At 40.0% G+C, this 15,350-nt stretch overlaps 1 protein-coding gene across 7 annotated transcripts in view; it reads right to left on the bottom strand.

The window, feature by feature from the left end:
* ano1a (anoctamin 1, calcium activated chloride channel a) overlaps positions 1-15,350 on the bottom strand; it is a 159,881-nt gene that overhangs the window by 119,880 nt on the left and 24,651 nt on the right. Inside the window, exon 1 of one of the 7 annotated variants that reach the window (XM_048607147.1) lies at positions 2,185-2,646. The exons of the other annotated variants lie outside the window; for them this stretch is intronic. Coding sequence (XP_048463104.1) covers positions 2,185-2,394 — 210 coding nt within the window. The 5' untranslated portion in view covers positions 2,395-2,646. Of the gene's footprint in view, positions 1-2,184; positions 2,647-15,350 lie in introns of those variants that run through there. 7 annotated transcript variants of the gene reach the window in all.

Genomic DNA, 15,350 nt, shown 5'->3' with positions numbered 1-15,350 from the left:
CTGAATTACCTACTCCTGCTCTTTATTTTTATGTTTAAGTGGTGCTCATTTGTAGCCACTACTGCACAGCCACAGTTTAACTCTAGCTTATCAAAGAGTTTGTGCATTGCAGCGGTAATGTCCCTTCCTTTGGACCAGAAGGACTGGGTTCATCTCCCACCTACTCCAGAGGTGGGTCATAACATGTCTGAACAGGTGAATTCGAAGTTTCAATTACTTTATTAGTTCAATCAATCAGAAATTACACCTTGGACTTAGCCATACCAACTAACACCACTTTATGGACAATTGTGGAGCTATGCTGGTCCAGCTAAGCTTCCATTTTTAAAGTCCATCAATAGCATTGTCCCTCTATATCAAACCTCCCAATGTCCTTCAACACAATCGTTCCTTCAATTGTGGAATCTTGAGCATCTCCAAAAGGATTAATCACTTCGTTATGGTGGTCTAGGTCAGTCCTCATGCCTCTCTGCATCTTTACTCCTGCTCTGGGAGGCTTTTTGTAACCAGCTTCCACTTAACCTTTGCATTATTTTTCATCATATCTCATGCAGTTTTGGATGCACATCATCTTCCATAGATCTCGTGAAGCATGTTGGAATTTAATTGAGACAAACACAGGTGGTGTTAAACTGTCCAATCTTGTTTTATTGATGCCTGCTTCACAAAGTGCCCTGTTCTGACCTCAATATCTGGAGTCATCGATAATTTGATTTCCTTTACTAAAATGTAATCAAATTAAAGTCTTAACCCCTTTCTCTCTAATTACTCAGGTAATCAAAGTATAAAATGATATTTTAATGATGGTGAAATTAATCTTAATCAGCAGAGTGTGGCAGTTAAGAGTTGCCTCTCATGGGCATTAAAGAAAAACAAAAATATTGTTTATTGTGAAATTGTGACTCTGCCATCCATATTCTTCACATATTACCTAGCTGTGATATATTACATTGTATTTGAGAAGTACAATGATATTATAACATTATAGCCTCAAACCACTGCTATTCAACATCAGCTGCAGTTTAACTTTTTCATGCAATATCCTTTTTTTTTGGAAATACACTATATTCCCAGCTAGTTTTTCATTACTACATCCTTACAGTTGCTGCAGGGAACAAGTGCTCACTACATACATGCAGTTTTTGATTTGCTCCATTCAACAATAGCAGATAATAGCAGATTCTGGCATGCTCAAAAAAAAAGCACAAGTTGACCATACCCAGGTGGATGCCTTAGAGCTGGGCATTCAAAGCTGAGAAACATCAACTGTATATTGAATAAGTTGAGTTAAAATGGAATTGTAAACATCTGCATTAACAATAATGCTCACTGAAGGAAAAAAAATGTAGTGTTCACTCAGCAACAGGAACTCAATTTCAGAGTCTAAACCTTAAACCTAAAGTGTATTTTATCTATTTGACATGATTACTTCCAAGTGCACCTTAAATTGTTTGAAACATTGGTCCTTACTCCATTTGTTAGTATTTAGAGAAAACGAGTTAATAACAGACCAGTTATTCTCTAGGTCAAAAGGTCTGTTAAGACTGGATATTTGGCACTGGGACACTGTGGCTTGGTGTTAAAGTGCAAACACAGGGGGCCTTAATTTGCAGAAATGTGGCCTGGACATTAAAGAGATCAATTAGAAGAGTGAAGGTAGATCATATGCTTTCAATATTACTGATTATATTGGAGTTGGAAGAAAGATAGGGTCAGAAAGAAGAGCATCAGGTTTGTAAATGACTGTTGATTCCGAAGGTAGAGAGATGACAGAATTAGAAGGTAATTTAAAAACCTGACTTTTAAAATAAAAAACAAAGTCTCCCTGTCCAGTTCTGAAACAAAAGAAATAAACAGAATTAACATTTCGAGTCCAGTGACCCTCCTTCAGAACTGTTTTGTTCCGATTCAGTTTCTCTAGCACTTGGTTGTTTTTATTTCGGATTTCCAACCGCCGCTGTATTTTACTTTGACTCTAATTCTGACGTCCCGAACTCACAGCCTTAACCTCGAAGCACAGCTCAACCAAGATTAAACCTCAAAATCTACTGGATTATACCAAATAAACCCAAAAAAAGTGTAGGGAATAGGATTGACCAAAGAAAACAATTTAACAAAAGGTAGTAAACTGGGGTTTTGTTGCTGGAGGGAACCAACAGCAACTTACAATAACAGTTCACTTACAAAAACCTCCACAGGAGTGTTCACTTCATTCAACTGCTCCTTCCCCGGCGGATTCTGGTTCCCTGGATTCTCATCGACTAGCTCCTGGGCTGCAGGATCCTGGCTGTTTGGAGAGGGAGAGATTGGAATCTCTTCCTGGCTTCCTGCAGCGTGCCCGTCTGAAGCTTGCTCGGAGTCAGTAGTAAAGTTCTCAGCTCGGTTAGCGGCCATCTCCCCCCAGACTCTAAACTTTTCCTTGGGCTGGGTAGTTGGACCTGATTAAACAGCCATACTAAAGGTGACCCCTTGCTCTAGCCAGGCAAGCAGAGGTGCCAAAACGCTGGTTGGGAGAACAGATCAGCATTGACTCTGGGAGTGAATACTCAGTGTTTGTGGAAGGGCGACCAATGCTATTCTCCAGCTCCTGTTTGTGAGAGAAAAGGTGCGACTGCAATCCCAGGCACTGAGAGCTGCTCCTGGTTGTATAATTGAATAATTAGCATCTGCTCATGTCACCCGCCCACTTTATTACTATCCCTCGTGAGATCTCTTTCTGTGGGCCGCTTTCCATTACACAGATCACAAACATTCTCCCTTGCAAACAGCTAACTGGGTGCCTTCAAATATCTCATCAGATCGATCTCATTTACAGAGCTGTGCTATCCCAATTTGTTATTCGTCCCGGCTGGAGTGGGAATCGCCTCAAATAATAACATTCCTTTTTCTACTCCCTTCTTACTGGAACAAACTGCTCTGTTGGTTCTGAAATGTGTTGTGTGTTATTACTCAGTTTCCCCGATTAAACAAAAAAACAAGGTAAGACTCCATTCTGTCACCTGATGCTGTTATTCCTGGCACCATTTCTGCAACACCTGTTACCCTCCTGTAATAGAGGTAGGGTTAGGGCCAGGGACAGGGATAGGATTTGGGTCAGGAATAGGATTAGGATTAGAATTAATGTCAAGGTCACGGTCAGTATAGGGATACGATTGTATTGATGAATATAGGGTTAGGGTTAGGATTAGGATTAAGAATAAGTTAGGGAAATCACAGAGCCCAGCTGTGCACTTACAGTGACCAAGGTGAATGCCATCCATGGCCACCACACCAAGCAATGGATCCCTGAGCCTAATGCAGCCCTGGCTCCTAATACACACACATGCTGGCCAAAGCCGCTCCTGAATCAGGGAAATTGAAGTCAATGATACAACAAATTGGAGAGATTTAAAACAGAACAAATGAAGGCGATTCCTTTCACTCTGAAATCCAACTTGAACGGTTACGTCAAACAATGGCCTAGCTGCCAAACTCCAGCAGAACCACCTGTCCAATGACATGAGGCTGTTTGAGAGGGAGAAGTAGTGCAGTAGTAGTGTCCCTACCTTTGGGCTAAGAGGCCCAAGTTCAAGTATCCCTGCTCCAGTGGTGTGTAACAACATCTTCAAACAGGTTAATGAAAAACATCTTGGAAAGATGAGAGATAATCTCATTGAGACAAACAAGATTCTGAAGGGGCTTCAGAGGATTCACACTGAGAGTGAGCTTTCCCAGAGCTGGGAATCGAGAACAGGGGTCACCATCTCAGGGTACGTTTATTTAGGACTCAGATGAGTCCTTCAAATTTTCCACCCCAGGGCGTTGCAGGTGTTCTGGGATAAGGCTCCAATAAACACATATTTTGACTTGATGTCGTAGGGGAATCAAGGGCTTGGGTCTAGGCAGGAAGGTGCAGTTGAGATGAATAATCAGCCTCCATCTTGACTTGTATTCAACTACTCTTATTTGTTATGTTTTCATTTAGAAGCAACAATCCTGGAAAAATACATTGGACCTTTAAAGACAGTTCAACGGGGGGGTTCAAGTGAGAACATAAGAACATAAGAACATAAGAGCTAGGAGCAGGAGTAGGCCGTCCGGCCCTTCTAGCCTGCTCCGCCATTCAATAAGATCATGGCTGATCTTTTCATGGACTCAGATCCACTTACCCGCGTTCTCACCATATCCCTTAATTCCTTTATTGTTCAAGAAAAATCTACCTTATCTTTAAAAACGTTTACTGAAGTAGCGTCAACTACTCCACTGGGCAAGGAATTCCAAAGATTAACAACCCTCTGAGTGAAGAAGTTCCTTTTCAATTCAGTCCTAAATCTGCTCCCTCTAATCTTGAGGCTATGCCCTCTTGTCCTAGTTTCACCTGCCAGTGGAAACATCCTCTCTAATTCTATCTTATCTATTCCCTTCATAATTTTATATGTTTCTATAAGATACCCCCTCAATCTTCTGAATTCCAATGAATATAATCCCAATCTACTCAGTCTCTCCTCATAAGCCAACCCCCTCAACTCCAGAATCAACCGAGTGAACCTCCTTTGCACCATCTCCAGTGCCAGTACATCCTTTCTCAAGTAAGGAGACCAAAACTGCACACAGTACTCCAGGTGTGGCCTCACCAGCACCTTGTACAGCTGCAACATAACCTCTCTGCTTTTAATCCCTTTCAATCCCTTTAGCAATGAAGGACAAAATTCCATTTGCCTTCCTAATTACTTGCTGTACCTGCAGACCTACCTTCTGTGATTCATGCACAAGGACACGCAGGTCCCTCTGCATAGCAGCATGCTGCAACTTTTTACCATTCAAGTAATAATCCTTTTTACTATTACTCCTACCAAAATGTATGACTTCACATTTATTTACATTGTACTCCATCTGCCAGACCTTTGCCCACTCACTCAATGTATCTATGTTCCTCTGCAAAGTTTCACAGTCCTCTGCACACTTTGCTCTGCCACTCATCTTAGTGTCATCTGCAAACTTTGACACCCTACACATGGTCCCCAACTCCAAATCATCTATATAAATTGTAAATAATTGCGGTCCCAACACCGATCCCTGAGGCACACCACTAGTCACTGACTGCCAGCTAGAATAGCACTCATTTATCCCCAATTTTTGCTTCCTGTTAGTCAACCAATCCTCTATCCATGCTAATACTTTACCCTTAATGCCATGCATCCTTATCTTATGCAGTAGCCTCTTGTGCGGCACCTTGTCGAAGGCCTTTTGGAAATCTAGGTACACCACATCCACTGGGTCCCCATTGTCCACCTTGCTCGTAATCGCTTCATAGAATTCCAAAAGATTTGTCAAGCATGACCTGCCCTTCATGAACCCATGCTGCGTCTGCCCAACGGGACAATTTCTATCAAGATGCCTTGCTATTTCTTCCTTGATAATAGACTCAAGCATCTTCCCCACTACAGAGGTTAAGCTAACCGGTCTATAATTCCCCATCTTTTGTCTACTTCCCTTTTTAAACAGTGGCGTCACATTTGCTGTTTTCCAATCTGCTGGGACTGCCCCAGAGTCCAGCGAATTTTCGAAAATTACTGCCAGCGCACCTGCTATTTCTCTCACCATCTCTTTTAGTACCCTGGGATGCGTTCCATCAGGGCCAGGAGACTTATCAATCCTTAGCTCCATTAGCTTGCCCAACACTACCTCTTCTGTAATAATGATTGTTTCCAGGTCCTCACCTACCTTCGTCTCTGTCAATTACTGGCATGTTATTAGTGTCCTCCACTGTGAAGACCGATACAAAGTACCTGTTCAATGCCTCAGCCATTTCATCATACCCCGTAACTAAATTCCCCTTCTCATCCTCTAAAGGGCCAACATTTACTTTAGCCACTATTTTTCGTTTTATATATTTATAGAAACTTTTGCTATCTGTCTTTATATTCTGTGCTAGTTTTTTCTCATGTTCTATCTTACTTTTCTTTATAGCTCTTTTTGTGGCTTTCTGTTGACCTTTAAAGTTTTCCCAGTCTTCTAGTTTCATGCTGTTTTTGGCCACTTTGTATGCCTTCTCTTTCAATTTGATAGCCTCCCTTATTTCTTTAGACACCCATGGCAGATTACCCCTTTTCTTACAGTCCTTCCTTTTCAGTGGAATATACTTTTGCTGAGCACTTTGAAAAATTGCTTTGAAAGTCCTCCACTGCTCGTCAACTGTCCTTCCATAAAATCTTTGTTTCCAGTCTACTTTAGCCAAGTCCTCCCTCATTCTATTGTCGTTCCCCTTGTTCAAGCACAGGACCCTGGTATTGGATTTTATCTTCACACTCTCCATCTGTATTCTAAATTCAACCATATTACCATTAACGAGTCCTTTTCATGCTTAAATTGAGACACTCTGTGTTGTTAGATTTAATTGTGCCTTGGATTTTGTTATCTGTGATAGTATTCACAAAATTTTCCTGTAACATATTTGTTTGAAATAATTTGGCAATACTGGTCTGCATGTCTCTGATTTGAAAAGCACATTGTAACAAGTAAATGTGAATTGTACACTATCTCAGAGATATGCTGGAAGAAGAAGAGGAAAGTGAGAGGTTATTGCAATGAGAATGTAATTCTGCTAAACCTGACTTGCTGCTAACATCCTCCAACAAATAGCTGTAACTATGCTTTGAGTGGGCTCAGTAGATATTTCAAATGATTATACACCACTTCCCCCACACATCAACAAATTGACAGTTGTCCCAAAATCCTCCATGGTGCACCCTTCTCTCATAATTTGAACCCAACGGTCAGAGTTATCCATCACGAAGGATTTCACCGGATATAAAATAATTGCCCAATCTCTACATTGGGAGGTATTATCAGCAGACTGTTAATCTAGAGACCCAGGTAATGTTGCAGAGACTGGGTTCATATCCTGCCATGGCAGATGATGGAACTTGAATTCAATGGAAAAAAAAATCTGAATTAAAAGTCTAATGATGACCATGAAACTGTTGACAACTGTCAGAAAAACCCATCTGGTTCACTTATGTCCTTGAGGGAAGGAAATCTGCTGTTTTTCCCTGGTCAGGCCTACATGTGACTCCAGACCCACAGCAATGTGGTTAACTCTCGACTACCCACTGGGCAATTGGGGATGGGTAATAAATACTGGCCTGGCCAGTGATGTTCACATCTCATGAACGGATTTTTAAAAAATCACATCTACCCTCTGTTATCCTTCCAGACTTACCCTAACATCTGACGAACACAGAGGCTCAAGTAAAAAACTAAAAATTTCAGGTTCTCTCAAGGACGTTCTGCCAGGACTGTGTTTGAACTGTTTGTAGCATAGAATGAATACTTGAGCTACTTTATAGATGCTGTAGGTGATCCACATTGGCAAGAGTTTGGCACATGTCAGGAATGCCAGTGGTTCAACTTGTTTCATTACGTGACTAAATTATTTACCCAGTCTGGTCTATATGTGACTCTAAACCCACTGCATGTGGTTGACTCTTAACTGCTCCTTGGGCAATAAGGTGATGTGCAACAAATGCTGACTAACCAGCGAAGCCCACATCCCATGAAAAAAATAGAGAAAAAAGAATTATCCTTCGGTTATATACTTCACAAACCACATTCATTTCTGATGCACAGGCTGAGTGGGTCAAATAAAATGCCAGTTCCTAAAGGTTGGTTAGGGATCACCATACCCATACAGACTGTGTGCTTTACCATGCGCTTAACAACTCTGGAGTTCAGGGTTGTGATGGTTTCCAGTATCTTTCTAAAACTGTGGCATTGACTATGTCATTAAATCAATCTGACAATTTGAAGAACTGCATTTTGTTAACTGTCTCCTGATTATTACAGGAGGGGCAGTAAATGACACAATTACCTATTAATGCAAAAACAGGATACAAGAGCAGGTAGTGCCACATGATCAAACACATCCTTGGGTATATGACCTCATGAGACATAATCTTAGCATTCAACTTATCATCTGACTTTTATTTTTAAGCAGCATAACATGAACAAGAAGCTGTAGGAAATCATACATTAGCATTTATGAAAACAAATTGAACACATTTAAAGAAGGTGCAGTATTAATGTGATAAAGCACCCATTCTCCTCTCCACCATTATCCCCATCCCAGACAGATCCTTATAAACTAGACAACTTGACAGCTGGAAAGGTAAACAATCAGCACCATTCTTCACTGGCTTCCAGATGTTTATAAAACTCATCCAATTTTCTTCTCCAACGAATAAAATCTGAAAAGCTGTACTTTATAGCACCTCAAGAGATTACACTATCTTAAGATAGACATGGATGTTCCTGAGAAAATTTACAATATAATCTAATACACTGCTCAAACATGACTCTCAAATTTTTGGCTAGGATTTCACTTGTTCTAAAAAAGTGGAACCAAGTGCACAAGCAGAGCTCACATGGGATTCATTCACATGAAAGATACAGAGGAATAGGATTCCCTTTGGACTCCCACGAGCATTTATTTTGACTTTACCGTTGTGGTTGTATCAACAAGATCACAGCAAGAACTGTACTGTTTGAGGAATCTGTCTGTGCTTGGGAATGAGAATGAGTCGACATTTGTTTGAATCTGATTTATAAAATTGATCAGGCAGTCTGTCCCCATTGAACATTAAGCTCAGAACAATGAGTTTTGTGGCCAAGAAGAAAGTAATTTTCATGTCTTATTGATATGCTTTCTGTGTGTGATGTTGGTTCTACTGAATCAAAGTTGTGCTCTGTGTTTTGTGCTTTACTGCAGTTTCCAGAGGATGACAAATAACATTAGTCATGGTACAGTATAGGAGACAAAGAAGAAAGACTAGAACATACCTGTGAATGTCAAGACATGTTTAGAATGCTTCAATGTTTTTAAATAGAAACAGTTAATAAAACTGTGTCAAGTCCTGGTGTATCATTGTTGTAGCAAAAGATAATACAATGATTGACTCAATGCATAATCTGTCTAAAATTAATTGAAATTAATTGTAGTCATTGAACGATCGTTGTGGAGAGAATTAAAATATGAGAAAACTCACTGCCCAAAGCCAAGGCTACAATACTCTCAAGAATGAGATACATGCCCCATGGTGCTACAAACCAGATAGACTCTGATCTTTCAGGAATTATTGTCCCACATTCTCCATAATGCCAGCTGTCCTTTGCCACAGATGCCATCACCTTGGCAGGAAACAAGAGAACAGAAATGCTGCAAACATTCTATGCCACTTCTATGTCAACTACTTATAGGTGGGATTACTGTTTTGAAAAGGCAGTGAAAATGCACTGAAAACCAAAACTAGTTAAAATTATTTGACTTAATTTAAAAAAAAATTCTTTTATGGAATTTGGGCATTGCTGGCTGATGAAAAAAATGCTTTTAACAGCAATAGTTTAGTTCTGTAACAGCATATAAAAATTGTAAGTGATATCTTGATTAGCATTATCAAATGCTGCAGAAAAAATAAAATCGGTTAGTGTCCATCCTGTCCCCTGAAATTCTTGCATTGAGAAACATGTACAGCACAGAACAGGGTCATTTAGTCCATTGTGTTTGCACAAGGTCTTTAATAGAGCAAATCAAAAAGGATCCTATTGCTCTGCTCACTCCTCAAAAAGTTTTGTTTTCTCCGTATCAAATGTTTATTAATGTTTTTCTTTAAAAAGAAACAATGTTCTGATTGTCCCAGCAGCAAAGTTATTTGTGCCCCAATAACTTTGAAAGGAAAGAATAACTCTCCTCACATCTCTCTGTGTTCTTCCTGAAGGTTTCAAATTGACTGCCAATCATTACTAATTCCTCAACCAGAGAGCATGGTTATTTTTGAACCCTTGATTAAATTAGAAGTTATCCTTCTCTATTCTGGTGCATGTAGTTCCACTGTCTCAAACCTCCCCTCATCCCTGGCAGAATCCAGTTTTCTGAATATGACATTCCATCAGCATGATTTATTTTTATTGTTTTTGCCACATGTCAGATTAAAGAAAGTCTCCTGCAGGAGCACTTTCATGGAGATTATGCTTGTCTGTAAATAAACTGCATTCAGCATTCCTATAATAAACTCTCAGAAATCATTTCCCAAGAGACTGGACAACATTGTGGATTTATTGTTTGTTTCCTAAATCCCCTTAAGCCCATAGTGTCATCACCTAGAGATATCGTTCTCCCTTTCATACAGTATACAATAAAGTACAGAGAATGAACTACTTGTTAGTGTTGATGGTGTGGAGAGGTTGTTTCTTCTCATAGGGAAATCAAGAACTTGGCTTCACTATTTAAAAGTCAGGAGTTGTCCATTTCAAATGGAGATGAGGCCAAAAAACTTAATCTCAGAAGCTTGTGAGTATTTGGAATTGTCTTCCTGAAAAAAGAGTGGAAGCAGAGTCTTTGAATATATTTAAGGCAGTAGTAGATAGATTCCTGTCAAGAAAGGTGCTAAAAGGCTAGCAATGGGCAGGAATGTGGATTTGAGATTACAATCAGATCAGATGTGGTCTTAGTAAATGGCACTGCTGGCTCAAAGGGCTGAATGGTCCATTGCTGCTCCTTGTTCAATTGTTCTCAAGTACTAAGGAGCCATTTTCACAACAGCAGTTGGTGTCTCCTTTAACTTAGTAATAATGCAGAGAGACGGTCAGAAGTCACAGGACACCAGGTTATAGTCCAACAGGTTTATTTGAAATCACAAGCTTTATATATAAATTCTGTATCTGCGTGTTTCTCTCCCACTCCACCTGACAAAGGGGCAACCCTCCGAAAGCTTGTGATTTCAAACAAACCTGTTGGACTATAACCTGGTATATACTGACTTCTGACTTTGTCCACCCCAGTCCAACACTGGCACCTCCACATCATGGCAATCCAGAGAGAATTATAACCTTTAATATTTTAAACATTTTCTGAAGAAGGGTCCCGAGCCAAAATGTCAGCTTTCCTACTCCTCTGATGCTGCCTGGCCTGCTGTGTTCCTCCAGCTCCACACTGTGTTATCACAGACTCCAGCATCGGGAGTTCTTACTATCTCAGAATTATAACCTTTGTCTAGTCAGCTCAGGCATTAACTTACCAATAAAAGTCTCTCAATCTAAATTAATGATTAAGTCACTAAACTGTCATTGTAAGCACAAATGTTTAGCTATACACATTTTCTTTAGCTACGCAAATTAATAGGTGAAATATTTCACACTTCCAAGGTTTCTGAGCTTGAAGAGCTCAGGGACTGCTGGGTACCACTGGGTAATGTTGACAACTGGGCTCTATTTAAAGTCATATCGCAATCTGAGTTGATTGGGTGCCAATCGTATTTTCAATGTTTTGCCCCCAGGGAACATTCTAGAAAAATGTAGCTATGGCCCCAGGCACTTACCAAACCTCAGCACTACCTTTAAAAATAACGTCATGCACCATTTCCTATTTCCCTGCTGAAGCCAAATGCACACAGGGTAACTTTAGAAGATCACACAGGGCCCACTGGTGTTCTTGGATCCTTCCACTATTGGTGGGTGCCATTAGAAGTGCTTCACATTGTTGATAGCGATAATCAGGTTTTAAACTAATATCAAAAATGCAAGTTTGGTTTGAATGACATTTAATTTAGTGGTGCACACCTCTTGTGGGACAGCAGTCACTGGGGTATTTTATCCTAGCGATTATGGTGGGTCGATGAATATAATGCTATTAGTCCAATCAAAATAATGAATTTGCCTTTCAAGCTGAGAAGAAATGCAGTTGAAATAAATGAAAGGGGAAAAGCCTGTCAGTCTCTGAAAAGAAAACACTAGTTAAAGTTCTGGATGTAGATCTTTCTCTACCTATCAAAACATCAATGTTGACAGGATAACCAGTCTTTTATAGATGCTGTAGAAGAGTCATACAAACATTAGCTGTTTCTCTCTCCACATTTGTCAGACCTGCTGAGTTTCTCTGGCACTTTCTGTATTTATATCAGATTTCTAGTATCTGCAGTATTTTGCTTTTATTTTTATAGATGCTGGCAGGTTTTCTATGGGTTTATGTTGTTTAATATTTCTATTTTAGATGTCCAGCATTTTATCTGTGCAAGGTGAGAGCGGGTGAAGTTTGAACCCATTGCCAATACCACCCTGTACCTAGCCACTAGGTGGTGTGTGAGAGGAGGAACCCACTGATTTTTGATGTTTCCTGTCGCAGCCCAGTCAGCAATTTATTTAAGAACAAAATATGGTACAAGCGTGTGTCCTACTGCTCGACAGGACATTAATTGCTGGCAGACGATAAACTTTCAGTCCTGCAGGCTGGAGAGCTGAATGTAACATAAACAAATTCCAATCTGTCCTCCCAATAGATCGATAGATACTGATTGTACAGGGTGCTATAAATTTACAATCAATGAAATCACAATGAAGCATCAGCCCTCTCCAAAATTCCATTCTCACAGTAACAAACCAGCAAAAAGGAATTAATCACAACAACAACTTTCATTTATATAGTCCCTAAACATAGCAAAGTTGCCTCAGTCTCATTTTGGGGGAACCTAACAATAATTGATAGGTGACATTAGGGCCTCTGACTAGAAGCTTGGTATAAGAGATATGTTTTTAGGAATGTTTTAACATAGGAGAGAAAGGTGAACAGAGTTAAGAAACAAATGCTGGAAGTTTAGGACCTAAAGGCTGACATGGAAAATTAAACAAGAGGTGATGTTATGAGAGGTGATCGGATTTACTGTACCTCCATCCTTTGTCAAAGCCACAAGTGAAACCAACACCTAACACAGCTAGGTAGTTCTCCCTTTTATGAATTGAAGGTGAATCAATCACATATTAATTTTAAGGAAGTTAATTACTTAGCCCCACTGCGACGCTGCTGTTTGTGCTGATTCAAACATTCTCCCCACCTGAAATAGAGGTGCGATTTCAGAAATGTGATCTTACAACTGGAAGAATGAGGGATAAACTGACAAATGGCACTGTCTGAGAAAGGACTTGTACTAAATGTGAAGCCAAGAGGAATATCTTGGTTCCTGCCCACTATTACTGATTTTAGCTCTTCAATTATCACTGCTGTTGGAAGTATTTTTGGGAAGATGTTATTGATGGATTTGTGTTTTCTCTGATTAAAGGTCTGCTAATTGCCTTCTGTAATAATTACTCCTGCACCTGTCACTTGGTAAATGTTGTTCCTGCAGAACGTTCATTGGATAGCAGCTATAACTGAGTGGGCAGCCACACACCTGCTTTCCATTCTGGAGGCTCGAGTTCAGTTCCCACTGCAGGACTAGTGCAAGGTAAAAATAACCAGTACTAAATGCAGCACTGTAGTATTGGAGATGCTGCCTTATTAGTGGGATATTAAGCTGGGGTCCCATCCACCCTCTCAGGTAAAGGACTGTTTTCAAGTAGGGAAGAGTTAACTTTGGTAATTGGCTCAATGTTTAATCCTTGATCAACATCACAACTTTTTTTATTTAAACTATTTTGTTTTCAAGGTAGGACTTGAACCTGGGCCTCTTGGACCAGGAGTAGGGACGCTACCACTGTGCCACAAAGCAGCCCATCAGCACCATTTAAAAGCATACTATCTGATCATTATCACATGGCTGTGTGGGAGCTTGCTGTGCGTAAACTGGCAGTCCACATGTTCTTAAATTACATCAATGACCATTTCAAAAGTATTTCATTGGTTGTAAAATGTTTTGTGATGTCTGGTAAGAGGTTCTAGCTTTCATAGTTTCAGTTCCTATACAATAGAATGATATTGCAGAGAAGGAAGTCACTTGGACCAATTATACTGGCAGTTTAAGAGCCTTCCAATCAATGTCACTTTCCTACTTTTAACCTAAACCGGTAAATCTTACCTTTGAAATATTTTTCCAAATGTCTTTGAAAGTTATTGTTGAAACTGTTTCCATCTCTCTTTCAGCCAGTACAATTCAGATCATAATAACTTGTGTAAAAACAATCTGCCTGTGATGGCTGATTCCATTGTCAACTGCCTTTAAATCTTCTTTCTTTGATTAATGATCCTTCTGCACTCTATAAAATCCCTTCGAGATTTTGAACTCTGCTATCAAATCTCCCCTTCACCTGCTTTATTCTAAATAATTTATTTTTCTGTTGCAGAGTCCAGGACAAAATAAAACAAGGGCCTGTAGGAGAGAAGTTAGAAAACACTTCTTCACTCAAACAGTGGTAGAAGTTTTGAACTTCGTCCCTCAGACAGAAATTAAATGCCAACATCTCAGTTTATAGTTTCGGATATGTGAGTGCTAGATTTTGTTTTCCAGACAGGGTACAAAACATGGTCGTTGACTGAAGTTAAGATACACCAAATTAAAGCAAAAAACTGTGGATGCTGGAAATCCAAAACAAGAACAGAAATTGCTGAGGAAACTCAGCAGGTCTGGCGGCATCGGTGGACTGTTGGGTCACCAGACTCCAAACATTAACTCTGCCTTCTCTCCATGGATGCTGCCAGAACTGCTGAGTTTCTGAAGCATTTTATGCTTTTGTTGAAATTAAGGTACATTTCACCCATGATCTCCTTGAAAGACAGAACTGGCAGAGGGAGTTGAATGACCTACACCTACTGTTATGTTTATAAAAGTTTTCCCCAAGGAACATTTAGTTTTAATGGACCAGCTTCCACACTGCGGTGTTTTCGATTTTGAATGAATTTATTTTGCAAATTTTCTTTGGCACAACACTGCCAGATTTTGATAAAAGAATATAATCACTTATTTCAGCTGTGCAGACAGGTTCACAATTTTTGTTCAATCTTGGCTTAGCAGGGGTTGAAAAGATATTACCGCAGTCTTCAAGCCTCAATGTCCTAGCCCGCATCCAGTGCTGCATTTACTGCGCAGTGAAACATTCCCCAGTGACTGAAGCAGAGCACTGACAGCTTTGAAACTCTGAAAGATCACAGTTTGAATATAAATTTTGTTGCACTAGCAAGACTGGGTCATAAAAGTTACACAGCTGCAGCCTGTTGGAGTCCTATTGCTAAGTGGGAGGAGAGTGAATGGAAATGTTATACAGAGCTTCAGTGAATCAGGCCTCAGCTTTTTCCACATTCAGAGAGTGTATGAAAATTAGTAACTTTAAGCCCAGGTCCAACAACAAATTAGTCACCTTGTAATTAAACCTGCGTTTTAGTACCTATGTGGGGAGGTGATGGCCTAGTGGTATCATTGCTGGGCTACTAATCCAGAGACCCAGATAATGTTCTGGGGGCTGAGGTTCAAATCCTGCCACAGCAGATGGTGAAATTTGAATTCAATAAATATCTGAAATTAAGAGTCTAATGATTGATGGGGAAAACCCCATTTGGTCCACTCATGGCCTACATGTGACTCCAGACCCACAGCAATGTGGTTGACTCTTAA

This window comes from Rhincodon typus, chromosome 17, assembly GCF_021869965.1.
Source record: "Rhincodon typus isolate 14 chromosome 17, sRhiTyp1.1, whole genome shotgun sequence".
Taxonomy (NCBI): Eukaryota; Metazoa; Chordata; class Chondrichthyes; order Orectolobiformes; family Rhincodontidae; genus Rhincodon; species Rhincodon typus.
This window is presented reverse-complemented; position numbering and strand designations above follow the sequence as displayed.